This window comes from Eulemur rufifrons, chromosome 11 (assembly GCF_041146395.1).
Source record: "Eulemur rufifrons isolate Redbay chromosome 11, OSU_ERuf_1, whole genome shotgun sequence".
Classification (NCBI taxonomy): Eukaryota; Metazoa; Chordata; class Mammalia; order Primates; family Lemuridae; genus Eulemur; species Eulemur rufifrons.
Genome location: NC_090993.1, coordinates 13,153,214 through 13,178,077, shown reverse-complemented (window position 1 = coordinate 13,178,077; position 24,864 = coordinate 13,153,214). Strand labels below are relative to the sequence as shown.

Here is a 24,864-nt window from a genome sequence, read left to right as displayed (position 1 = left end):
GCTAAGGTTGGAAATTCTGCGCAACTTCAAGAAGAGCACACGTGGTCATCCTGGAACAGCATGCAACACAAAGCGGAGAAGCCGTCTTCGGAGTCTGTGAGGTTTCAGTGTATCCCCTGGGTGACATTTAAACAAGCAGAGAAAGGGGCAACCGTTGGACAAATGGTTCAGACACAGAGGTGGGGCCACTTAACAGCAGCGGGTCAAAGCCCACGTGATGCCACGTGCCAAGTTAATTTGACGTGGATTACAGTGACAAGCACGAACTCACGCTGCAAAACTGGTGAACGAAGGCTCTCTGGCCTTGGCACCAGGCAGACTTTACCCCATGACAGCAGTGGGCGTGACCCGCCCACCCGCCTGTGTGGAAATGACAAGGTTTGCAGGGTAAAAGATACTTATCATAGGTAACAACAGAAGGAAAAGAAATACAGGAAAAATTGCTGCAGGCAGAACATTTGCCTTCAAATTAATGAGAAAAAGACAAATACTTCAGAAGGAAAAGCGTAAAGAACATGAAGAAACCATTTGAAATCAGCCAATAAACACGTGGAGAAATCTGCTCCGCCCGACCCACAGCCATGGCACTTTCTATTTAAAAATTTGGAGCATCGTCACCTGCCGTACTGACAAATTTAAACAAGAAAAAATGCACTGTTGCTAAAGCTGGGGACGTCGGTCCCTGGAGACCCATTGGCATGGAGCACAGACCCTAACCATGTTCCTCCCTTGGCCTGGCGCTCCCACTTTTAGATTTATCTCGAGGAAACAGTCAAAGATGAACCCAAAGATTTAGGTGCGAAGACACCTGCTGTGTCGCATTCACATTGTGAAAATACGGATCGCCAACGGCGGAGTAGGAGAGATTACGGCACATCTAAAAAGAGGGAGTTCTAGCTGGTTTTTTGAAAACCACATTTTTACAGCACACTAAGAAAACTCTCTCTCTTTACTAAAGAAGAAAAAGAGCTCTAAGATGCGAACTAGAAAAAGGTTTCCACTGCGGAGGGGCAGTTGTGAATCTCATCCTCCCCCGGGCGGTTCCTGCCTCGGTCCAGCCGTGCCTGGCCTGTGCTCACCTGAGCCTCGACTTCCCCCAGGGGACTTCCTGGAGGCACTGGGGGCGGCCCAGGGTCCCCGGGGGTGGGGAGTCAGCCTGCAGCGATGCTGTGGAAATGCTCCTCAGGATGTTTGAGGGCGTCTAGGATTCGGGACTTCATGATGTAAGTAGAGTACTTTGGGACTGACAGTTGCAACCACATTAAACACAAATCAACACCGAATTTCAGCGGATTTAGACATCAGCCCCAGCAGCTTTCCCTGCTCCCCTGTCAGCCCCCACTACTTGTCCCCCTGCTGTCTGCTTTGAGCCCGTCCTTCAGACTGGGGTGAACCCTACTCCGGCTCCCTTCCAACCGTCCAGACGCGTTCTTTTCTCTCCAGGGCATTCTTTCACTCAGCTCCGACGAGTGCAACGTCCGGCTTTGGGACACCTTTTCAGAGACCTCCCATAACTCGGTGGGAATCGGCTCTTGTCCCCAACTCCCGAACATGCTGCCCCCAATTCCCTTGCCCTGCACTGGCCACCGAAGTCCCAGAGTCCAATCCAAACTCTGCCTTCAGCGTGCGAGGCCAACTCTGACCTTCCTTCCAAGGGCCTTGGACACAGCTGTCACGAGTGCCAGCTTCGGCCAGCCTCCAGGCCTCCGCAGGGCGAGGACAGCCGCCTGCCGGAGTCCCTCGTTCGTGATCTCCAACGTAACGCAACGTGTGTGGGGGGGAGGGTGGGACTAAGCGGACAATGTTCGCACACATCGCACCATGGAAACATGCACACCATGCACACAATAGCACACGACATACACACCACACCACAGCACACAAGACGTATATAGACATACACACACACATCACCACCAGACATACACCACCTGCACACACCACACACATAACACACGACATACTAAACACACTGTACCACACCATATACACACCCCCACACACATACACCTCAGACACACACCATGCAAACTTATACACCACACACACACACTGCACACATATACATACACACTACACATACACACACACACACACAGAGACACACCACTGAGCCCCTCGACAGTGCTCCCCGGAGGCCCCTTGCGCACGGCAGGCAAGACTGCTCTGTCTACACTACGCGACTGTAACTATTTCCAAAATGCCCCTTTATCCTTTCAACTTTCTTTTCAGCACTTTCCCAATGTTTTTGCTGCAGATTACTTTAAATACAGACTCCTTACTAAATAAGTAAGTCCCTTTGTTATGAATGGATTTTAAATCCCGAAGAAAATTAATGAAGAAATCAAGGGACCAGTTGGCAAAGCAGAAAACCAGGTGCTGAACGTCCACGGAAGACACTGACAGAGAAGAACGGTAGATTTTTCCCTCCCATCAGAATGGATTTTCGCAGAATCCCAGATGATAAAGTGAAATGCCACTCAAACGCAGCCAATTGTCACTCCCCGTGTACAGCCCGGGGGCTCAGAAGCTGCGTGAGTCACCCGCAAGCCCGTCAGCCCGGCATCTTCCACAGCTCACGAGTGACGGAGAAAATGGCTCGGGAAGCTCTGTCCTCCCCGTCCTGTTACTGGCGCGGACCCAGAGCTGACGAATGACCGAGGTCAACGGCGGACTTCCACCCCCCCCCCCCCCATCTGGACCAGGCTCACAGGATCTCCTCTCGGGTCTGCGCTCACCTTGCTGCACCGGGGAGTAGGCGTTGGTCAGGAAGCGGAAGTGTCCTTTGTTGTACCAGCAGATCAGGGACATGTTCCCCTTCATCTTGATGTGGTACTGGCCCCGGGCCGGCGGGGTGGCCGGGTTGGTCAGCATGGACAGCGGGAGGCCCGTGCAGTCGCTCTTCCTGGGGCTGAGCAGGCCACAGCAGTAAATCTCTGCGGGGACAGGGACACAGAGTCACACACATGCCATTGTCACAGAAGCCAGTGGCTCCTCGCCCTATGCTTCCCCAAGGAAAGGACCAGAGTGCCCCTGCCTGAGGCTGATGCTTGGGAGACGGGTCCTCTAGAAGTCCCTCTAGAGGAGACTGCCAAAGTTGTGAGGTCTTCTGTCCCTCTGCTGTCTCCCCTGGTGACAATCTCCCCAGGTTCTTTCGTAAACACACAGTGTACTAAGATTGTGTGAGGCCGTAGGATAAGCAATGGGTCCACAGCACAACAGCTCTCGTTAGAGCCTTTGTTCATTAGGGGCCAGCACAGCGCTAAGCACGTGCACCCATCACCCCATCTGCGTCCGGAAGCTTCTGCAACTCCAGAGGTTACGGAACCCACAGAAGGTGAGGTCTCCCAGGCTCACAGCTAGGAGGGCAAAGACAGGCACGGAGGCCAGGTGTGTCTTGACGTCCAGACCTCACCATGGCTGTCACCCTAACAGCCTCGCCAAGACCTGGCCAGCCACGGCCGGTCCACACAGCACCCAGGAAGCTGTGTCTCACGGAACCCCCAAGTGGAATGCAAAAGCAAGAACCATCGGACAATATGGACAAAAGCAAGTGTTCCTTCCGCGGGTGGGCGGACAGCTCCCTGAGGGACGAGGAGCTGCAACCTGGCCTCTCAGAGCCGGAGACTCCCGTGGGGTCGCGGGTGGGTCACAGGGACCAGTATGAACGAACCCAGCTAGGACTCGCTAAATTCCACCCCGGATGCTCGCTTCGTGGGCCTGCCCCAGCCTGCCGGGCCACCAGGCAGACTGACTGCCCAGAGGGGGCGTGGGGACCCTGGGGACAGGCTCCTGCCCGCTCCTCTCAGCTCAATGAGGACCGACACGGTGCCATCAGTCACCTGAGCACACTGTGTGCGCCCCACACACACCTTCCGCATTACTGTGTCTCCCCCGCACTGGGAGGACAATTGGACGAATCCTTTCCCTCTCCCGATTCCTCTTCTCGGAGCCCCTGCCCTGCGTGCAGCGGCCGGCATGCTTGAGTCCAGCACACTCGAGCCCAGCACGCTCGAGCCCTGCTCGCTCAAGCCCTGCACGCTCGAGCCCTGCACGCTCCAGTCCCGCACGCTCCAGTCCCGCACGCTCGAGCCCCGCACGCTCGAGCCCTGCTCGCTCGAGTCCAGCACCCTGGAGTCCTGCACGCTCCAGTCCTGCATGCTCGAGCCCAGCACACTCCAGTCCAGCACCCTCGAGCCCTGCACGCTCGAGCCCTGCACGCTCCAGTCCCGCACGCTCCAGTCCCGCACGCTCGAGCCCCGCATGCTCGAGCCCCGCTCGCTCGAGTCCAGTACGCTCGAGCCCTGCACGCTCCAGTCCAGCACCCTGGAGTCCTGCACGCTCCAGTCCTGCACGCTCGAGCCCAGCACGCTCGAGTCTTGCTGCTGGAAGAAGAGGCCTCTCTGCGTCTCGTAGCTCCGCTCCCAGCAGTTGGATGGAACCACCCAAACTACTCTAATCTCAAGATTTAAAAAGAAGAATCTGTTTTTAAAAACAGGGAGGAGGATTATGTGAACAAGAATGTTTTGAATCGCACATCTGGGCTCGGTCTCCTCTACCAGCCGCATTTTCATGGGAGAGAGAGAACACGCAGGCAGCACCCCGAGTTTTCCTGCATCCAACCCTACAGGAAAACGGGGGTTATGCTCTGAGTGTCCTTTCCGGCTTTTATTTCACAGAGTAGTCTGCGTGTGCCGCCGGAGGGACAGCCAGAATCTTGCTATGACATCTTTCCCCAACCTCGGCTGCCCTTTAGAACCCCAGGGTGGGCGCAGCAGCCCAGACCAATGTGCTCCGAGACCGGGGGGTGGGTGTGGCCCGAAGAAACCACCTCTCTCTGTCATCACAGAGGAACATGTGACGCCACGTGTGAGGCGCTTAATAATTTCAGATGCTTCTAAAAATAGGCAAGGAGATCTTTTAAATCTATTACCTAACCTCTTGGGAAAAAAATCCAAATTCCATGTCTAATTATTTTCTTCCAGCTAGAAGATTCTCTATCTTTCCTGAATTCCCTGAACCAGGGAGTGTCCCCTTCCTCTGGGAATCACAGGAGCAGCAGCCAGTTCTCTGGGAAGCAGGACTGATGGCCCAGGACCGTCCTCTGGCATCCCCACATTGCCGTCCTCCGGGAGCCCGTCTGCAGGACATCACCTCTGGCCAACACGCGCACACACGCACACAATGAGCTGCCACGGAGCACACCACCCGGCTCCTGGTCCAGGGCGTTGGCCCCGTAACACGCACGTTACCAGGGCGGCATTGCCACGCACGCTGTGCCTGTACGCGGCTCACACAAGCAGCAGGGGAGGGTGGCAGCCCCGGTTCTCACCATGTGCCCGAACACGGAGAACCCACCGTTCTTCCAAAGTGACGGGTTAACGTGCACGAGGGCCAATTTTCTCTAACTTTACTTCCACCGTCCCTCGTCACACAGTCTGATCTCTCTACGCTTGATTCTTTCAACAAATAAATATCGGGCCGTGCTGGGCACCAGTTTGCAGGTGAGTAAGATGCAGCCCAGGCCGGCAGGGAGCGCAGGGTCCCGGGCTGCTCCCCCACCGCAGCTGCCGACGCCCCAGGACGTAAGCCGTCCGCTCCCTGTTGTTCAGCAGGGTCTGGTTCTAGGGCCAGATGTCAGGTCTGTGCGGAGCCAGAGGTCTGCAGCGCTGGCGGCTGCTCTGGCGAGAGGGCGCTTTCTGTGCGTCTCCTGCGTGGACTGGACATAAATCCCAGATGCAGGACAGAGAGACGAACGCCGCTTACCGCCACAGGGCTCCCTGACCCGGTCCCGATCTTCCTCCGCTGCGGTCACCATTTCTGCCGGGGCCACGGAGGGCCTGCCCAGTCTCTTTGCAACAAACGAACCAAACATCTTAGAACCCAGGGACCCGAGACCCTTCCGAGGCCGCTGTGTCACTCCCTGTCTTCACACAGGTCCTGTCTGTCCACTGGGCAAGGGCCACACTACAGGTGGTGGGTGAGTTCAGGAGACCTTCCTAGAGCCCTGTTAAGAGCCGGGCCTGGGAAACACAGGCGTGGCCGCAGCTTTACGACAAAGGACACACAAGGAAGTGCCCTGAGGACTGGGCCTCGTGCCAACACGTCCTCCAGGCTGGGAGGCCACGACTCTCACACCTTGAGATCCTAGTGCCGGAGGGTCCAGGCACGCAGGGTGGCACATGCATCTGTTCCCTTGAGGAAGGGCCACCCGGCCTGGCATCCTGGGGCGTGTCCCGGCCCCGCCACACCTGCACCCCACCCGGACCTCTCCCACCACGTCCCCAGGGGAGGCGGGGCCCTGTTCCCACTGGCCCCGCACTCAACACACCTTGCTTCTCAAACTCTTCAAACAGGGTCAGGCTGGTGATGCTGGGCCCCGTGAAGACGATGTAGTTCTTGCCCGCCGCGTTCCGGCACAAGCTCCGGGCCACCATGCTGTGTAGCTGCGGCTTATTCTTCAGCGCGTCCAGGCCGTCCGGGCCCCCGCCTTCCTTCAGGTGGACGTAAATCTGCAACACACACACACAGGTCAGGAGCCCAGGAGCCTGGGAAGCGCAGGGCTCTGCCTAAGCAAGAGCTCGCGGGAAAGCCACCCCCATCGTCCCCTCAGCTCACAGAGGCCTCAGGTCACCCCTGAGGCCACCCCGCAGCGCAGGAGGCTGGTGACTCAGCCGCAGAGGCTTCCGTCTGGACAGCCCAGGGCAGAGAAGGAAGAGGACAAGCAGCTACAAGGACCCCAGCAGGCCAGGTCGAGGGCGATGCAGACCCACCCCCCACTTCTGCCACACGAGAGTGACTTGAATTTGCCATAAATAAAACTACAGCCTCGCTCACCTGTCAGGAACACACTTGTCTGTGCACTTTCTGTTTGAACACAGCGTTTTAATTTGCAAAGTGTGTTCACGGTGGCTGTTTTGTTTGTTCCGTATGGTGACTCCACCAGGCAGGGGGATTCACCCCCGGGGTAGCGGAGCAAACAGGATTGAGGTGAAAGATCCATGGGGGGGGGCTCAGGGTCAGCGAAGAGGACGTGTTAGACTTGGTAAGAAATTAGGTCTCTTTGTGGACTTATGTAAAGTAAGTGATTGCTAAACCGTGTCCCGTGCTGCCCACGAACATCAGAGGGGCAGGCGCGGGAAAGGGAATGGGTTCGAGAAGCTCCCGGCGCTCCCGATGGCTCATGGGGCCATGAGGAATTAACCACGTGGGTATGAACTGGCACCTCCTTTAGGGAGGACAGCTGTTCTCATGGAATGTTCTGGGTGCCTTTGCTGGCAGCAGTCCACAAACTAATAGTGCTCGCCTGCGCCTGTCCCTGTGTTTGGGGAGCACACCGACCCTTGCAGGGTGTCACGGTGAAACACACTGTCCCGGAGGCTCAGACCGGCTCCGTGCAAGGCTGCTCCGTGCAAAACGCCAGTGATGCCTCCGCTGAGAAACACGGAGGTGGCCGCATGGAGGACCCAGTTCACCCACTTGCACCTGTCCTTGGTCAAATGACTCTGAGGGATCACTTGCAAAACATGGGCGACTGAGGCTGTTAAGGCAGAGGAGAGCAAGCGAGCAGAGGTCTAATTCTACAGCAGCTCCCGTGGGAGGGCAGACCCCGTCCCAACACGCGCCCGGGCGTCCCTGGGGAGAGGCGACTCTCTGCCAGGCCACGGCGTGGTGGTCCTGCACGTTTTTGGAGGCACCTCGGCAGATCTCAGTGCTCTGTCTGGGTCTCTGTGCCTTTCCCAAACATGACCTCACTTCCCCGAAGGAATCTCTTGATGGAGATCAAAACACTGAGATTAGGAAGGCAACTCCTTTTGCCACACAGTCCCTCCCGAGCGTGCCATCTCTTTTCTGCCAGGAAGAGCCCAGTTCTTTCTAAGGGCTTACCTGGTCAGGTCGGCCCACACAGGGTAATTTCCCTGTAGCTGATTTAGGACATAACACACTTGCAAACTCAGAACCCGTTCACAGCAGCACCTGCGTCGGTGTGCACCAGCGGGCAGGAGTCTCGTGGCTATCTCCGAGTTCCGTCCCCCACGCGCTGGGCGTACTGCTGCCACACCAGGCACTCCCACGCACCTGAAACCCCAAACCCACAGGTGACAGACGGCGTGCCCTCCCATCTCACTAAAACCAGCAGCGTGGGGACGATGTCAGTGGTATTCCCTGGGAAACTGATTTCAACAAACTTCCATGTAGACCAACAGTGAACACCACCTTCCCTGCCCAAACACCCGGTGACAGTGGGGATTTGGGGAAATGAGCACTGAGTTAATCTCACATAAACATGTATCATCTTTCCATAGGGAAATTTTGCCATATGAATCAAAAACCTTGAAGTATGGTCATCGTGGAAAACGTACAGAAGTTCCTAAAAAAATTAAAAATAGAACAACCACATGATCCAGCAACCCCCCTTCTGGGACATGAAATTGGTACGTGGAAGAGATGTCTGCACTCCCGTGTTTACCGACACATCAATCACAACAGCCACGACACGGAGTCCACCCGAGTGTCCACCAGTGAACCAGCGGATAAAGAAACCGTGGTGTAGGTATGTACAATGGGATACAACTCATTGACAAAGAAGGAAATCTTGCCATTTGCAACAACGCAGATGAACCTGGAGGATGTTAAGCTCAGTGAAATACGCCAGGCACAGAAAGATAAATATCATAATAACCCACTTCCATGTGGAATCTAAAAACCTGAACTCACAGAAGTAGAGAATAGCATGGTGTTTACCAGGGACTGGGGGGGTGGAGGTGGGGTGGGAAAGATGTTGGTCAAAGGACACAAAAGTTCAGTTAGGAGTTGTGAGTCCAAGAGATCTATCATACAACATGCTGACTTTGGTCAGTAACAATGTATTCTTAAAAGTTGCCAAAAGAGTAGATTTTAAGTGTTCTCATCACAAAAAATAAGTATGTGATATAATACATGTTAATTAGCTTAATTTAGCCATTTCACAATGTGTACATATTTCAAAATGTCATGTTATACATAGCACATATAATTTTTATTTGATTAAAAATAAGTTTAAAAAATCTTAATAGATATTCATGCTAGTTTACTCCTAAGTTCTACTTTTAGGAATTCAACCCAAGACAACAATCATAAATGTGCCAGAGGATTTATATATATAACACCATGTCCATCCTACAGATTTATATTATTGTAAAAAATTTAGCAATAACCTAAAGAAGAGGAGACTGGTTAAAATTATACATGCAGGTATAATGGAATCTCATATACTTTAAAAAAATCATCATGTAGAAAAAGTACTTAATAACATAGAAAACATTCATAGTCTATCCTTGGAAGTGAAGTGGCCAGATTATAAAATGGTTCAAATGTGTGTGTCTGTGTTTGTAGATGTATGTTGACTATATCTGAGTGGCTATTTCTGCATAACAAGGTGTTTATTGGAATTATAGATATTCTGGGCTTTTTTTTGTTTTTGATGCTAAACATAGAATACCATTTCACCAGAAGAGACACTAAATATAAATACAAAAGAACTTCCCTATGGGGGTGACCCCAGCATAGGCATTGTTGGAACTTGCAGTACTTGCAGGATCTAGGTGAGACGTCGTTACTGTGCCCTGTGCTTAGCACATGGCTGGAGACGACGGCTCTTAGGATGAGGGCAGCCTCTCCTCCCCTGAGATGAGCACATTTTCCCTGATGCCAGTGACAGCAGCTGAGAGCTCATGACCCTGGGGCGGTCGGGCAGTCCTGCTGTGGGACCGCCTTCCAGTTACTCAGCCTCCTGCGTCCACACAGGCACGTCTGAACACTGGCATTTTTCCAGACTCCAGCCAGTCTCCTCCCATGGAGCAGACTCAGCTGGGAGGTCACAGGAGAAGGGAACAGTCACTGAGCCAAAAGCCTCCCTGCTCTTATTAGGGAACCTGGAAGAAAGCTGTGGCCAAAAAGGGGCACCGGTGAGAGTCCAAAGAGAGTCCCCAATTTGTGGTATACATTAGTATAAAATAATGAGGTTTTTAAAAAGTGAATATAAAAATAGAACCTACATTTATTTTATTTTATTTTTTATTTATTTATTTATTTATTTTTTGAGACAGAGTCTCACTCTGTTGCCCGGGCTAGAGTGAGTGCCGTGGCATCAGCCTAGCTCACAGCAACCTCCTACTCATGGGCTTAAGCGATCCTCCTGCCTCAGCCTCCCGAGTAGCTGGGACTACAGGCATGCGCCACCATGCCCGGCTAATTTTTTGTATATATATATATTTTAGTTGTCCATATAATTTCTTTCTATTTTTAGTAGAGGTGGGGTCTCGCTCTTGCTCAGGCTGGTCTCGAACTCCTGACCTCGAGCGATCCACCCGCCTCGGCCTCCCAGAGAGCTAGGATTACAGGCGTGAGCCACCGCGCCCGGCCTACATTTAAATAAGTAACGGAAAATGGTAACCTTGCAAGTCCCAGCTGAGGAGCATGGTTAGAAAGCACCGTTAGTAGGCAGTCCAAATCTGGCCAAGAAAAGGCTCAGCCCAACATGTGCTGCATGGTCTGATGGTCACCCAGGTCCAGCACCCATGGGTCTTGATTTGCTTTGAGTAACTTCAGCCAGTCTAGACGGCAATGTGTTTCCCTTAGGTAGGTGGGTGACCTCCAATGGAGTCTCGCCCAACTAGGCACATTGCCACGACTGCTAAAGACAGACCAAGGGCTGTGTCCAGATTTGAGACTACCCCCAAGAAGCCTGTCGGCAATCTGGGAAAAGGCAGCGTCGCTGGAAACCCACACGCACACTCAGATGCTGTGCTGGGTGAGTTCTGTGAGAGCTCCCCAAAAACAACAAGGGAAGGAAACACCATTCGCCTGGACGTGTCACTGCTCGCCAGCCTGCTAGTCTGCAAAAGTTAGGTCTGTCCCTAGACACATTTTCAGAGAGAACCATCATACTAAACAGTTCTACCAACATGCACAGACACAGGTGATCTCCCATCACTGGGCAAAATGGAGTTTGTACAGACACTTTCACTATGTGGGCTGCAGGCTCGTTTGACAAGTGTCTCACGGCAGGAGAACGTACCTTTCGGTTGCCGAGCTTTCACTTTTCCTAAGGAAGCTTTTCTTGCTCCTGTGATTTCGTAATTTCTAAAGGAGGGGTGAAAGTTTGCTGATGTATGGTATTAAACTTTGCCCCAGGATGTCGTTACCAATGTTGCGTATTCCATACTGACATTACCACAGAAAGAGTCTTAGGAAATACAGACTATAGTAGCTGCACCCGGGGACACACGCGACACACGGCATCTATCTTAGCCCTGCTTCTGAGATGCCCCAAGACCCTGAGAGGCGGGACCCAGTTCATCTTTCCCCCCAGCTTCTCAAGAAGACACTGGGGCCAGTGGCAGTAACTGAGGGACCTAGAGGTCATCAAGACACATCAACGGATACTTCCACGAAGCCGTCGCCAGAGTGCTGGTGGCCTCCTGACTCTCTAAGCAACTGGAGAAAACCTTGTTCAGCTGCACTGGCCGTGACCAGTGGCCCTGCTTCTCTTCCAGCAAACGGAATCAGGGGGAAACACTGTCGGTACAGAGCGCATCTGGGGACATGGACACCACGTATTAGGGACTGGTGGTCCTTTGCTGGGGACTTTCATTGGTGGCTGTGCAAGGGGCCGTGGGGAAACAGCACGGGAGTGCGTGAGCAGCCTGCACCGAAAGGATGCAGAACAAGATCGCGGAGACACGCGCGGCTGTCACCTGGGACATCTGCGGGGCACAACCACGAAATTCAAATGATACTCACCACGAGAGGAGCTGGAGACAGTGGGGCTGAGTGTGGGAGCGGGTGGGGGCGGCTCTGTCATTTACTGGCTTGTGGGGCGTGGAGCACGTCACTGATTGCTCCGAGCCTTGGTTTCCTCGTCGGCAAGGACGGGACTATTGAACGGGCCTCACGAGGCCACTGCCTTTAAGTGGAAGTCGTGCACATGGAAGCGACTGTCAATGCAGCAGAGCTCTGCAGCTACGCTGCCCGGCGTGATCACCTCTAGACACACGTGACTGCTTTAATTTACATTTAAATAAACTAAAATGAAACAGTCAGTTCCTCAGCCACACTGGTCACGCTGCAAGTAGTCAACGGTCACATGAGGCTGGTGGCTGCCGTCGTGGAGAGCGCAGATATGAAACACTCCCATCATCGCAGAGAGTCCTACTGGACGGTGCTGTGGATGCCAGCCTGCCTCCCCAGCCGCGGTTTCCAGCAAAGTCTCCAAGCTGCCGCCGCACGGACAACTTTGTCTCTCGTGGCCCATTTTCTCTCTCGCTGCCTCTCACCCTGACCAGACCGGGGAGAGCCGTGCGCCGGGTTCTTCTCGGGCCCCCTCCTCCCCAGCTGCACCGTCCGCGCTACTGACCCTTGCGGGACCTGGCTCTCCCCTCGTCCCAGAGCTCAGAGCCTGGGGAGGCTCTTCCACAGTGACGGGGCGGAGGAGGGCCAGGTGCCAGCACTCCCGGGCTCTTCGTTTGCACGCATGTCAGTGCGGTTACAGAGTCTAGGTTCCCGGGGACAGCCCCAGGGTCTAGTCTGATCCAGGCAGGGCTGGCGCCCTTATCTGGGCATTAATAATTCATTATCTTTGAACCCCTATTTGGTAAGGAGGCCCGGGAAGATCAACCCCCTTCGAAAGACCAGGGAAGAAGGTAATTCTCAGCTACTCACTCAAGGACACACGGAGAGGTCCCCAGTGTTGTCCCGTAACCCAGCCAGTTCCACCCGGGGACACCCCACATCTGACGGGAGCAGACAGGGTTGCACCAGCGCCCCCTGCGCTGCCCCATGAGACAGACGGACAAGTGTCCTGCCCTGCCCGGCGTCCGAGTGCACAAGCACAGCTCGCGCTAGCCCATCGGCTCTGCTCTGGCCCCCACTTTCCGAGCTGACCCGGTTAGTTTTATGTCAGGAGCAAATGATCTCCTTCACTTCATATACAAAAAGATTAAGAGTCAAATGGGGGGGGCGGTGGGGAACCCCTGTTGTGCAACTTCACTAAATTCCCTCCACACAGTAAGCACGAGGCTGTCCGGGCAGCATCCAGCCCGCAACCGGCTCGTCATGTCAGCAGTGGCTGGACGCTCCCAGACAGCCCTGTGTGTCTCAGCGGAAGGGCAATCAGTGACGGCTGATGCCAGAACACTATCCTACCAGCGAGAACGCGATGTGTGGCTTTTGGTCTAAATTGGGAAAAGTTTCCTCCTCGGGGCGACCACAGAGGCGAGCGGTCAGGGGGGCGTCGGGGCAGGAAAGGCTGGTTTAACCCCAGGGCTGCTGCTCTACACGCGTGACCTCGGCAAGGGAGTCAACCTCTCCGTGCCTCGGTCTCCTCACTGGGAAACAGGGGCAGTGACATCACCTACCTCAGAAGGCCACCGTGCATGTGCGGTGCTTAAGCACGGTGCCTGGTGCACGGCAGAGCCCGCGAACCCTCCTCTCCTGAACGCCGGACGCTGCCACGATCCCCAGACCAGGCTGCAGAGAGGAGAGGGGCTTCCGGATCAGCTAGTTTGGCCACACGGGGCGCGCGGACCCCTCAGAGCGCCCCATGCGCCCACGATGCCCGCAGCAGGCAGGAAGCAGGGTCCTTTGCTGAGTCTCCATCTCAAGTTCTCCCTTCAAGCCCACGCGCTCCGCGGCACGCCAGTTCCAACAGTGAGCCCACACCCCTCCTGCGCCGAGCAGGCGTGCCACTCAGAATCGCTCTGCCCCTCCAGGACACAGCAGCCACCAACCCTCAGAAGACAGGGCAGCTCCGGGCGCCTCCCCGGCACCTGCTCCTCTGCCAGGCGCTTCTCGGTGCTGCCGGCCGGCAGCCCTCGCTGGAAACCGCAGGGCTCGCATTGCAGAGGCAGGCCCCGAGCCCAGCACAGTCGGACAGGGGACACCTGCTCCTTTAGACCATTCTTCCCCCCCCCCAGAGAATCTCAGGGTTCCATTCATCACTGAAGGTGGACAGGCGGTCACTAACCTGTTGGCTGATTTTCCCCACTGGCTTCTCGATCTTCTTGACGCTGCAGAGCCCAAACTGCAGCGTCTCCAGGGACGGTCCCTGCTCAGCCCCCAGGAAGGTCATGAGGCTTCCAGGATGAGCAACCCTGACATCTCGGACTAAGGAATGGCAACTACCCGATCACGTGACTTTCCCCCAACACTGGAAGCTTCATCCTCTGTCTTGAACTCCTGGGCTCAAGCGGTCCTCCGTCTCAGCCTCCTGAGTAGCTGGGATGATAGGCGTGGGTCACTGCGCCCAGCCACTATACTGGAGTTCTTCTGAACACCATCATCGTCATTCTCTCTGTCCAGCTGTCACTTTGCAGCCTCCTCACCCAGATGCCTTTGTGGGATGAATTCACCCCGTCTGAGCAGCAGGTAAGACGAACGGGCTGTTCTGAGCTCCTGCTCAACTTTCCTGCTGACCTCTTCTGGGACCACCGACCAATTTGCAATTTCTTTTTCTCACTTACCCCTTGATCTAGAATCTTTCACGTGGAGCTATCGTCACTCTGGCCCTACTTCGCAAGAACACAGTCGGGCCAAAGGTTTAGAGTCCTGGCAGGATGGAGCCACAGAGCTGAAGCAAGACCTCGGTCCCTCCTGGCCCGCCCCTTCCTGGTCTGCAACGGAGAGTAGCTGGGAGAAGTTACCCGTCAGCTGTGCAGACCGTGACCGCAGGCCCCTGTGTCGGTTATGGCACACACCAAACCACCACGAAATCTTTAACCTTTCACTAAGCTCTTGGGTTTTCAGAACTCAGGTGATGCTGCCTGGGCGTTTTCTCACGGCCAAGGCAGCGAAACCACAGGAGGATAACCATGCATGTGACCCTTCAACCTTCACGCACCCTGCATCCCATGGCCAAGGCAAAACATACGGGCAATCTCCACGCTGGGGGGCGGGGGCGGGGGGCAGCTGCCGTCGCCAGCGAGCAGCACAGTGGAACGGCAAAGGGCCGTGAACACAGCCGGCCAGCAGCTGCGCTGCTCCAGTGGAAAGTCCTCCAGAAGAGCTCAACGCATCTGAGAAAGTACAATCGCGAAGACATCCTTGTGTATGCAGCCCCAGTGTGACACTTACACAGAGCGCCACGGACTCTTGCAATAGCAGGGACCCCTCTGGGTACCTAATCCCATCCCCGCAGTTCCCAGAGAAGGACACCAAGGTCTGGAGCGATGGCATTGCCCATGTGCTCAGCGGGCCGAGGAGGGAAGAGGCAGCATTAAGTGCTGAGTCTAAGATTTCCCTTCAAATGAATTCAGGAGCATTAAACCTATAAAAATATTGAAACTGAAATATTTTGGAGTTCTTCTTTTGAAAATTTTTTAAATTTTTTTAAAAAATGAGACAGGGGCCGGGCGTGGTGGCTCACGCCTGTAATCCTAGCACTCTGGGAGGCCGAGGTGGGCGGATCGTTTGAGCTCAGGAGTTCGAGACCAGCCTGAGCAAGAGCGAGACCCCATCTCTACTAAAAATAGAAAGAAATTATATGGACAGCTAAAAATATATATAGAAAAAAAAAAAATTAGCCGGGCATGGTGGTGCATGCCTGTAGTCCCAGCTACTCGGGAGGCTGAGACAGGAGGATCGCTTGAGTTCAGGAGTTTGAGGTTGCTGTGAGCTAGGCTAACGCCATGGCACTCACTCTAGCCTGGGCAACAGAGTGAGACTCTGTCTCAAAAAAAAAAAAAAAAAAAAAAAAAATGAGACAGGGTCTCGCTATGTTGCAGGTAACCTCTGGGAGCCTAAGCTGCCTTCCGTGGGAAATGGGGCTAAACGCCGCAGACTCTGCATCTCCCAGGGAGATGGGAGGAGCCGGAGGTGTGAGAGCTCTGGGTGTGACAGCTGGAGGTGTGAGAGCTCAGGGTGTGAAAGCCGGAGGCGTGAGAGCTCGGGGTGTGAAGGCCGGAGGCGTGAGAGCTCGGGGTGTGAAGGCCGGAGGCGTGAGAGCTCGGGGTGTGACCACCGGAGGCGTGAGAGCTCGGGGTGTGACCGCCGGAGGCGTGAGAGCTCGGGGTGTGACGGCCGGAGGCGTGAGAGCTCGGGGTGTGAAGGCCGGAGGCGTGAGAGCTCGGGGTGTGACGGCTGGAGGCGTGAGAGCTCGGGGTGTGACGGCTGGAGGCGTGAGAGCTCGGGGTGTGACGGCTGGAGGCGTGAGAGCTCGGGGTGTGACGGCTGGAGGTGTGAGAGCTCGGGGTGTGAAGGCTGGAGGTGTGAGAGCTCGGGGTGTGAAGGCTGGAGGTGTGAGAGCTCGGGGTGTGAAGGCTGGAGGTGTGAGAGCTCGGGGTGTGAAGGCTGGAGGTGTGAGGATGGGGGTTTTATCGATGTTATACAAGAGAGAAAGGACCTGTACTGAAAGAGAGGGACTTGTGGCCTTGCCAGGGAACGGACGTGGTTTCCAGCCACTCACCAGCTTTGGAGCGAGAAGGACATGGTGTCAGAGGCACACAGAACCGCACGCAAACGTTTATTCACAAGCTACGCAGGCAGCGCCCCAGGACGGCAGGGCCCCGTCTGCACACCCTGTGCCCAGCACGGTGCTTGCAGGTAACAGGGACGCCGTCACTATTTACTGAAAGAACGAATGTGCCTGGGGAGGGCTTATATGAAACGAACTGATACACTTGTACCCTACGTACGGGTACACTGCAAAGGACGCCACAGAAGTGGCAGAGGCCCCCGGAGAATGCCAGGGCCCAGGCTGTACATCCAGGAGTGAGCGAACCCCATTCTGGCAACTCCCCAAAGCCTACGCACCAGCAGAGCCCCACGGTCTGCGGGAGATCCTAGCCCCGGCCCGGCCCGGAGGCCCCCGACGTGCAGGAGGCGGCTGGGACGGCGCTGCCGAGGGCAGGTAAACCTGGAGCGCGTCAGGTCCCTGCTGTGCCGGGATGCGGGGAGCAGCCGCTCTTCCTGCGACTCCTGCTCTGGCTCCGGGAAGAAGGAAGAGCAAAAACCTGCACCTTCGGTCCTGGGCTGCCAAGCAGGAGCAGCGAGTGGGGTCGGCCGTCGCCACAGGGCCGGCCTGCCTGTCCAGTGAGAGCAGCGTCCCTGAGCAGCATGCACGAGACACCAGCGCAGGCAGACAGGTGTCACCTAGGTGCCACACTCTGGTTTTCACCTCCCCACCCTCTCCTTTCATGGACCCTACTGCTCCCGACAGCTCAACTCTGACGCTTTTCCTGGGCAGAGCTCGGAGACCTCTCCCAAAACACACGCCCACGGCCATCACGCCCACGGCCGCCACGCCAATGTCCACCATGCCCACGGCTGCCACCCACTCAAAGGGCCGAGGACTCAGGCACGTGCCCTGGGGAAGGCGCATTTCACAGCTGGCTGCTAGTGGCTGGGAAGAGGACATCCTGGACGCTGGAAGGTAGGCAGACTCCTTGCAGGGGTGGGGTGTGGGGAGGGACTGCCTGGCCACAAGTCTCAAAGCCACAAGTCCACAGTCTTGAGGGACAGCCTCCAGGGAGATCGGAGTCACCCCTTATGACTATAGGTTTGGGTGACGCCTCTGGCCGACGCTGCCAGGGCCTGAGCCTTGATGAGTCATTTACCCAGGTGGGCCGGAGAGCGAAGGAACATGCAGGAGACGCAGGCGATCATGGCAGTGGCCTTGCCAGTGCCGGCTACCCTGCGGCCTCGGGGGTGGGGGAGGGGGACAGCCCAGTCCCAGCCCCCACTGGCGCATCTGGGTGGACTTTGGCACACAGGGAAAAGGCCAAGTGACCAAGTTCTTGGTCACCGAATGAGCCCAAGGTCCCCTGCCTGCCTCCCCTGACCCTGCCCGGGCCCCGGGCTCACCTGGATGATGAAGCCAGTGGAAGAGCACTGTCTGACCCAGAGGCTGAATTTCCGCTTTTTCCTCTTTCGCAGCTCCCGCTCTGTGCACGTGGCAATGAACACGGGGTCCTCGTCGATCAGGGGTTCATGTAGCACCTACCAGGAGGGAAAAGCAGAGGCTCTAATGAAAGGCAGCGTGAGCTCCAATCCAGTCTCTGCCTTTGAGCAGCTGTGTGACTTTAATTAAGTTACTGTACCTCTCTGATCCTGGCTCTCCTTGCCTATGAAAGGGTAGTATCAGTATCTACACTGATGTTTTAGGGAGGATTCAGCAAGAAACTGTATGCAAAGTGCTTAGCACAGAGCCTGGCACACGGCAGACATTGTCAATGGAAATTATTATTATTGTTATTATTATTGGCCTAAGGTACCTAGTCTGACTCTCACTTGGTAGCGGGACCTCCGGCAGGGCTCCTCTGGCTGGACACATCCAGGGGCGGGCACCTGCTTCGTTTCAAGGATGCCCTTTCCACAGCTGGGCCACTCCAGCTGCTAGAAAGTTCTTTCCCGCACTGATTCAAATTTACCTGTATTTCACTGAAGCCTATTGATGTGGCTTCTGCCCTGAGAGAAACAATGAAACACACTTTCTAAAAGATTTTCGAGACAGCTCTCTTGTCAGCCCACAGCCTCCCTTTTCCAGGCTGAGCACCCTCCTTCCAGAAACCACCTGTCAGATGACCCAGTTCCCGCGGCCTCGCTGCGACACGCGGCTCCGGCTCCCCCTGGGTGCCCTGTCCTTTCTGACCAGATTCCCGGGGCGGGTTTCAAATGTATCTGTTTCAACTTCTTGACAACATGGTTACATGACTTTTCCAATGACAAGACAACAAAGTAAAAAGAAACGGCATAATGCAAATAGGCTCCGAGGGGCGTCAAAGTTTTATTTCTTCATGCTAAAGCTTTTTTGTGAGATTTTCTGGTTTTAGGAATGTGCTACGATCCCCTCCCTAATACTATTTCAAGCTTAATTATGAATTAGAGCATATGTGTATAGTTAACTGAGATAAGGAGTTTAGGAAATGGCGTGATTCCAAGAGCTCTACAGGATGCGCTGGGTCGGGGTCAGCAAGCCACGGCCGAGTCCGGCCACCACCTGTCTCGTGAGCAAAGTTTCACTGGACGCTGCCTCGTGCCTTCGTTTACATGTTATCTACAGCTGCTTTGGGGCCACAATGACGAAGTGACAAGATGCAGCAGAGATCATTCGGCCCATGCAAAGTCTAAAATACCACCTGGCCATTTACAGAAAACGTGTGAGCAAACTAATCCCCTGCGATCTTGCTAAAATGCGGATGCTGACTGCGCAGGTCTGGGGCAGCGCCGAGGCCTCGAGTGCCCGGCAAGCTCCCAGGGGAGGCCAGAACACGCCTCCCGAGGGCGGAGCAGATGGTGACACCGACCGCTTGTGAGGTGGACGGCATCCTTCCACTCTTCTGTCCACAATACTTCGAGTTCCATTTTCAAAAATAACACCATGTGGTTCGGTCTTAGTTGTGCAACTTGCCCCTTCAGTTTTATCGTTGGAAGCATGGGGACATCACGCCTGGCCTCCCGCCTCGTGCTCAGGAAGGGAGGGCTGGGGGCTGGCCTGGCTGCAGCGCCTCCTGGTCCTCACGCCCTGCGTTTGGCACTCGCTGGCTCTTGGTAGCTCATAAAACATTCGAAGCCCCGTTTGGAACCAAAGCCCCACGCGTGGAGGGGGGTGGCAGCGGATGGGGGAGGGAAAGCAAGGCACAGAGAGATCCTTCCCGCCTGCCCTTCCCCGCCCACTACCCCTGCCAAAGACGAGCACCCTACTCTTCCTCCCCTGAGGCCACAGTACACGCAGCTGCCTTCTCCCAGCTCCCTCGTCAGAAACAGCGCACTCCTCGGCTCTGTTTGCACCAAACAGATCATGAGGTACAAACTGATATTTAATCACACGTCTCATCAAAGCGAAAAGGCCAGCAAGGATTTCCAGCCCTCAGTGACGTGGTTTCCCTCTTCTGTCATCATCAGATGAACGGTGAAGGGGTTGTCACTAAGCGCAGCCCACAGCCTGCTCCCCAAAGCTCCGGACGCTCCGTGGGCCACAGGAGCCGCTCGTCTCCCCAAGGCTGCGGGCTGGTCAGCATGTCTCTTACCCGGCGGGATGTCCCCGGTGCCCTTCTGTGTGACGAGCTAGCTGGGGTGTGACAGGTGGTGTGTAAGATGGAAAAGACAAAACAGCCATTTATTTATTTGCATAATCCCTCTCCAAAATGTTTGTCTAATAAATCTGGCTCTACTTTTGAGGAAATGTAGTGCATTCCCATTTTGTATTTGTGTAAATACACACACACACACACACACGTGCACACACACACGCACACGCACACGCGGCTGCTCTTGTTACTGTCAGATCCCGGGAGTCCTCTGAAGACTTTGAAAAACTAAACCCATACCAAAAGGCAGCGCTCGACAGGATGCAGGGCGGAGGGTGTGGGTGCGGGGTGGGGTGCAGAGGGGTGGGGCGCAGAGGAGTGGGGTGCAGAGGGGTGGGGTGCAGAGGGGTGGGGTATAGAGGGGTGCAGAGGGGTGGGGTGGGGTGCGGGGTGGGGCGCAGAGGGGCACAGAGGGGTGGGGCACCGAGGGGTGGGGTGCAGAGGGGCGCAGAGGGGTGGGGTGCAGAAGGGTGGGGTGCAGAGGGGTGGGGTGCAGAGGGGTGGGGTGCAGAGGGGTGGGGTGTAGAGGGGTGCAGAGGGGTGGGGTGCAGAGGGGTGGGGTATAGAGGGGTGCAGAGGGGTGGGGTATAGAGGGGTGCAGAGGGGTGGGGTGGGGTGCGGGGTGGGGCGCAGAGGGGCACAGAGGGGTGGGGCACTGAGGGGTGGGGTGCAGAGGGGCTCAGAGGGGCACAGAGGGGTGGGGCGCAGAGGGGTGGGGTGCAGAGGGGCTCAGAGGGGCACAGAGGGGTGGGGCGCAGAGGGGTGGGGTGCAGAGGGGTGGGGCACGGAGGGGTGGGGTGGGTGCAGAGGGGTGGGGCACAGAGGGGTGGGGTGGGTGCAGAGGGGTGGGGTGTAGAGGGGTGGGGTGGGTGCAGAGGGGTGGGGCACAGAGGGGTGGGGTGGGTGCAGAGGGGTGGGGCACAGAGGGGTGGGGTGGGTGCAGAGGGGTGGGGTGGGTGCAGAGGGGTGGGGCACAGAGGGGTGGGGTGGGTGCAGAGGGGTGGGGCACAGAGGGGTGGGGTGGGTGCAGAGGGGTGGGGTGGGTGCAGAGGGGTGGGGTGGGTGCAGAGGGGTGGGGCACAGAGGGGTGGGGTGGGTGCAGAGGGGTGGGGCACAGGGGGTGGGGCGCAGGGTGGGGTGCAGAGGGGTGGGGTGCAGAGGGGTGGGGCGCAGAGGGGTGGCGTAAGAGGACGGGGCACAGAGCAGTCCCTGGAGTCTGAGCAAACCCACCCACGCACGTCCGACGAGACAGGTGGGAGAAGAACGCCTCAACAGGCACCGACGGGCAGAAACGAAGACTCTCCGGGAACCCTGAGGCGTTCGGCGGCCAGCGGCAACTCACAGCCACACCACTGCTTTGAACTGAATGTTCCAGAGCCCAAACGGGGACTTCCACAGCAGGGTAAAGCTGGGAAACCAGGAAACCTTGAGCGCTTCTGGCTTCTCCGAGCGAGGATCAAGACAAGAACCCTCTTCCCTCTCTAAGGGGCAGGCGTGTCTCTGAGAAGCGCAAAGACGCAGCAGCCAGGCGGGTCGTGGCCGATGCTGGCAGCCGAGGGAAGGCCCGTCCCTCAGCGGACAGGGACAGGCCCTGCTCCGGGAAGACGGGGCTCGGTGCCTTGCAGGAAGCCCCAGGACCACGAAGGCCCAGTCACCTTAAACACCAAACCGCACGCGGCAGTTACGGTTCCTTCTCCTTCGGTTTCCCCGGCTCCCTACCCACTGCCACCAGCTGGGACAACAGGCCTCCTGCCCCCGGCTGTGACATGGGAGCACTGGGAAGCACCAGGTGTTTCCTGCTTATCCCCTGGGGCCCCTTCTCACCACCCCGCTCCTGTGCCCTGGCCTGGAGACCAAGTGCCACCACCTGCCCGGCCAGCTCCTTTGCCTCTAGCTGCTGGCCTGGGGGCCAATGAGAGGCATCAGCAAAAGGTCACAGTGCGCGAGTGAGGTGAGGGGTCTATTCCTGCTCCCCGCCCGCTGGTCCCCAGTCTCCCCCCAGGACACAGCCTTCTGGCGGCTCCCTCCCTCCCCCTGCAGCTGGCCTGGGGGCCGCGCCGCCCTCCTGGTCTCCCTGAACCCTCCCTACGCTCAGTCTTCACCTGCACTTCCAGAGCACGGCGCTTGTTTCTCGCTGGGATCTTTACGAACACAGAGGGGCACCGAGTAGAAAATCGTAGCAAAAAGAAAACATAACTTTGCAAATATAAAGGAAAAATAAAAATTAAATACAAAGTAAAAAAAAAAAAAAAAAAGAAAAGAAAGAAAAAGTAAAGGAGTGGGAGGTAGAAAAAACTCCAGATGTGACCTGCGAGCCCGTCCCTACACCGAGCCACGTCTCAGGCCGCTCTTCCCCGAGCCCCGACCCGGTGCTCCAGGACACGCAAACAGCACGGGCTCGGCACATACAGGGGACACGCGACAGGTGTGAGCAGGACGCGGGTGAGGCCTGCCTCGGCTTGGAGCTGGAAGGGTCTTCAGCAGCCCGATCTCGAGGCTGTTGAATAGCAACCATCCAAGTAGCTGGCTGTTTGATTCTTGAGAGACACTGAGGCACGGTGAGCCTAGAGCCTTCTGCGGCAGCTCTTCAAACATGTGACCCCAAGGATGGTCAGAATGTGTTTTTTTTTCCTTGTGTCCAGCCAACACGCCTCTGATTTGGATCATTTTCAACCAAGCAAGTATTCAGTGAAACAAAAAACAATGTGCCCAGGCCTGTCCTTGGTACCACGGGGCCTGTTACAAGGCAGGACTCCTGGCCCCGAAAGTCTCCACCTCTTGTTAGGAAGGCAAGCGGCACCCGGGTAGAGGAGACACGAGGGTGTGCGGCTGCCCTGTGTGAACAGCGGGGGATTCAAAGCACAGGGGAATGCGGGCGTCACACTGGGCCCCAGGGACCGGGTAAACCTGCAAAGCAGAGAGAAGAGGAGAAGCATCCTAGGCCAGACAGCGTGTGGCAGACACCTGGAAGGCACCACAAGCCCGGCAGGTGCACGGAACAGCAGGGAGAACTATTCAGACCTGGTTTAAGGCTCCCACAGACCTGAGACAGGCGATCTCCGCCTCCACAAAAACCCTGCGGTTTGCAGCCATGGGGGGAAGAGGCACCGTCTGGAGTTGGGGACAGGACGCAGAAGGGAACCTCGGAAAGAACTGCAGTTGTATTTAGAAGGTGCTTACAGGAAAAGCACAAGATGAAGAGATGGAATGATGGGTCTTTAAATACCCAAATAAAAGTGACGTTAGCATCTCTGTCCACATTGAACAGTCAAGGGAAACTGGGCTAACGTGGCTAAGATCTTCCAGGTTTTGGTTAGAGAAATCTCTAGAAAGCAGCCAGCTCCTCAGTTTGCTAGACCAGCAGAGCAATTTTGAGGAGGGTTCTGGAATTCCGTCTCACCACGGTGTGACTGCAGGTGGTGCGGCTGCCGCAGGCACAGGCCGGAGGGAGCTGAGAGCAGCCAGGGACACTGGGGAAGGTGTTAGGGACCCTGACCATGAAGTCTGGGCTCTTCCAAACCCTCCTGCAAAGCCTCCGCCCGGGGTGGCCAGGGGCACGTGAGGAACCCCCGATCGCCTGAGAACGTTTAAATCCCAGCTCACCCCCCACCCCCGCCTCCCAGGAGCCTTCTCGCCCCTATTGGCCACCAACAGGTGAGAACGTACTCAGAAAATACAGCAAGAAACTGAACATCAGCCTGAGCAAAACCCAATCTGGAAAGAAAGTGTAACTAAAGGAGAGGAAGGATGGGGAGAAGAGGAGGGAAACTGTACCTCAGAGCAACGGGACTGAACTCTGACCTGTCTGTGGGATGGAGCTTTTGCTACCGTTACCTCCAGTGTAATTCGGATTTTATGGGTTGACAGAATGGAAGAATAGCGGAGGTGGCCACAAAGTCACTTCAGAGGACAGGCAGGACAGGAAGGGACACCCAGCGTCCTGCCACCAGCCACGGTGACCCACGGGCGTGAGCCCCAGGGCACCCTGCCGAGCTCCGAGCCCCGCAGCTGGCCTCACCTGGGTTTGCGAAGGCCTGAAGGAGGAGTCGAAGCTGTGCTGCAGGGCGTCCAGGAAGGGCTGCACCTTGTAGAGCCCGTGCGTGGACTGGCTGGAGCGGAAGGCCACGACGTGGAAGTACTTGAGGATCTTCTCAAAGCGGGCCTGGCTCATGACGAGCGCCAGGCTCTGGTTGCTGTAGAAGCCGCCGCTCCAGATGCTGAGCACGGACTCGCAGTGGGAGATGCTGGTGGAGATCATGTAGCCCAGGAAAGCCTTCATCTCCGTCAGCGTCACCTCCGCCCAGGCCCCGTCGCTCCCAAACCGCTCCTGGAACTTCTTGGCGTACATGTTTGTCTGAACCACCATGTTCTTGAGGACGTTGTCGGGGACAAAGAGCTGGAAGAAGTCCACGGCGCTGGCGCTGCGGGGCATCTTTCGGGTCGGACCTGGAAGCCAAAGACAGGCGGAGCTCTTACGGCAACGACCACCACCTCCCGGCTCCACGGGGAACAGCTGCATTTCGCCAGTCCCGGCCCTTGCCCGGGGCTCCCGCCGCGTCCAACGCCACGGCCTCCCCTCCACCCTTCAAGGCGCCCCAGCCGCTTGCTGCCACGGGTCCCCTGGGCTTCCGCAGCCGGCTCTCTGCCCTCTCCCAGCGTGGCAGCGCGTCCCCTCCCAAACACAAACGGGACAAACGCCCGGACACCCGCTGCGAGGCGCAGCCTGGGTCTCCACGCCAGGTCAGAGGGCAACACTCGTGGGTCCGCATGGAACGCAAGATCCCTGGGGAAGCCCTGCTCC

The 24,864-nt window shown here is 56.4% G+C and overlaps 1 protein-coding gene across 1 annotated transcript in view; it reads right to left on the bottom strand.

Annotated features, from left to right (window-relative positions):
- PGBD5 (piggyBac transposable element derived 5) overlaps positions 1-24,864 on the bottom strand; it is an 85,290-nt gene that overhangs the window by 4,159 nt on the left and 56,267 nt on the right. Inside the window, exons 2-5 of the mRNA XM_069484576.1 lie at positions 24,082-24,509; positions 17,839-17,973; positions 6,330-6,512; positions 2,739-2,934 (exon numbers count right to left, since the gene is read on the bottom strand). Coding sequence (XP_069340677.1) covers positions 2,739-2,934; positions 6,330-6,512; positions 17,839-17,973; positions 24,082-24,509 — 942 coding nt within the window. The remainder of the gene's footprint in view (positions 1-2,738; positions 2,935-6,329; positions 6,513-17,838; positions 17,974-24,081; positions 24,510-24,864) is intronic.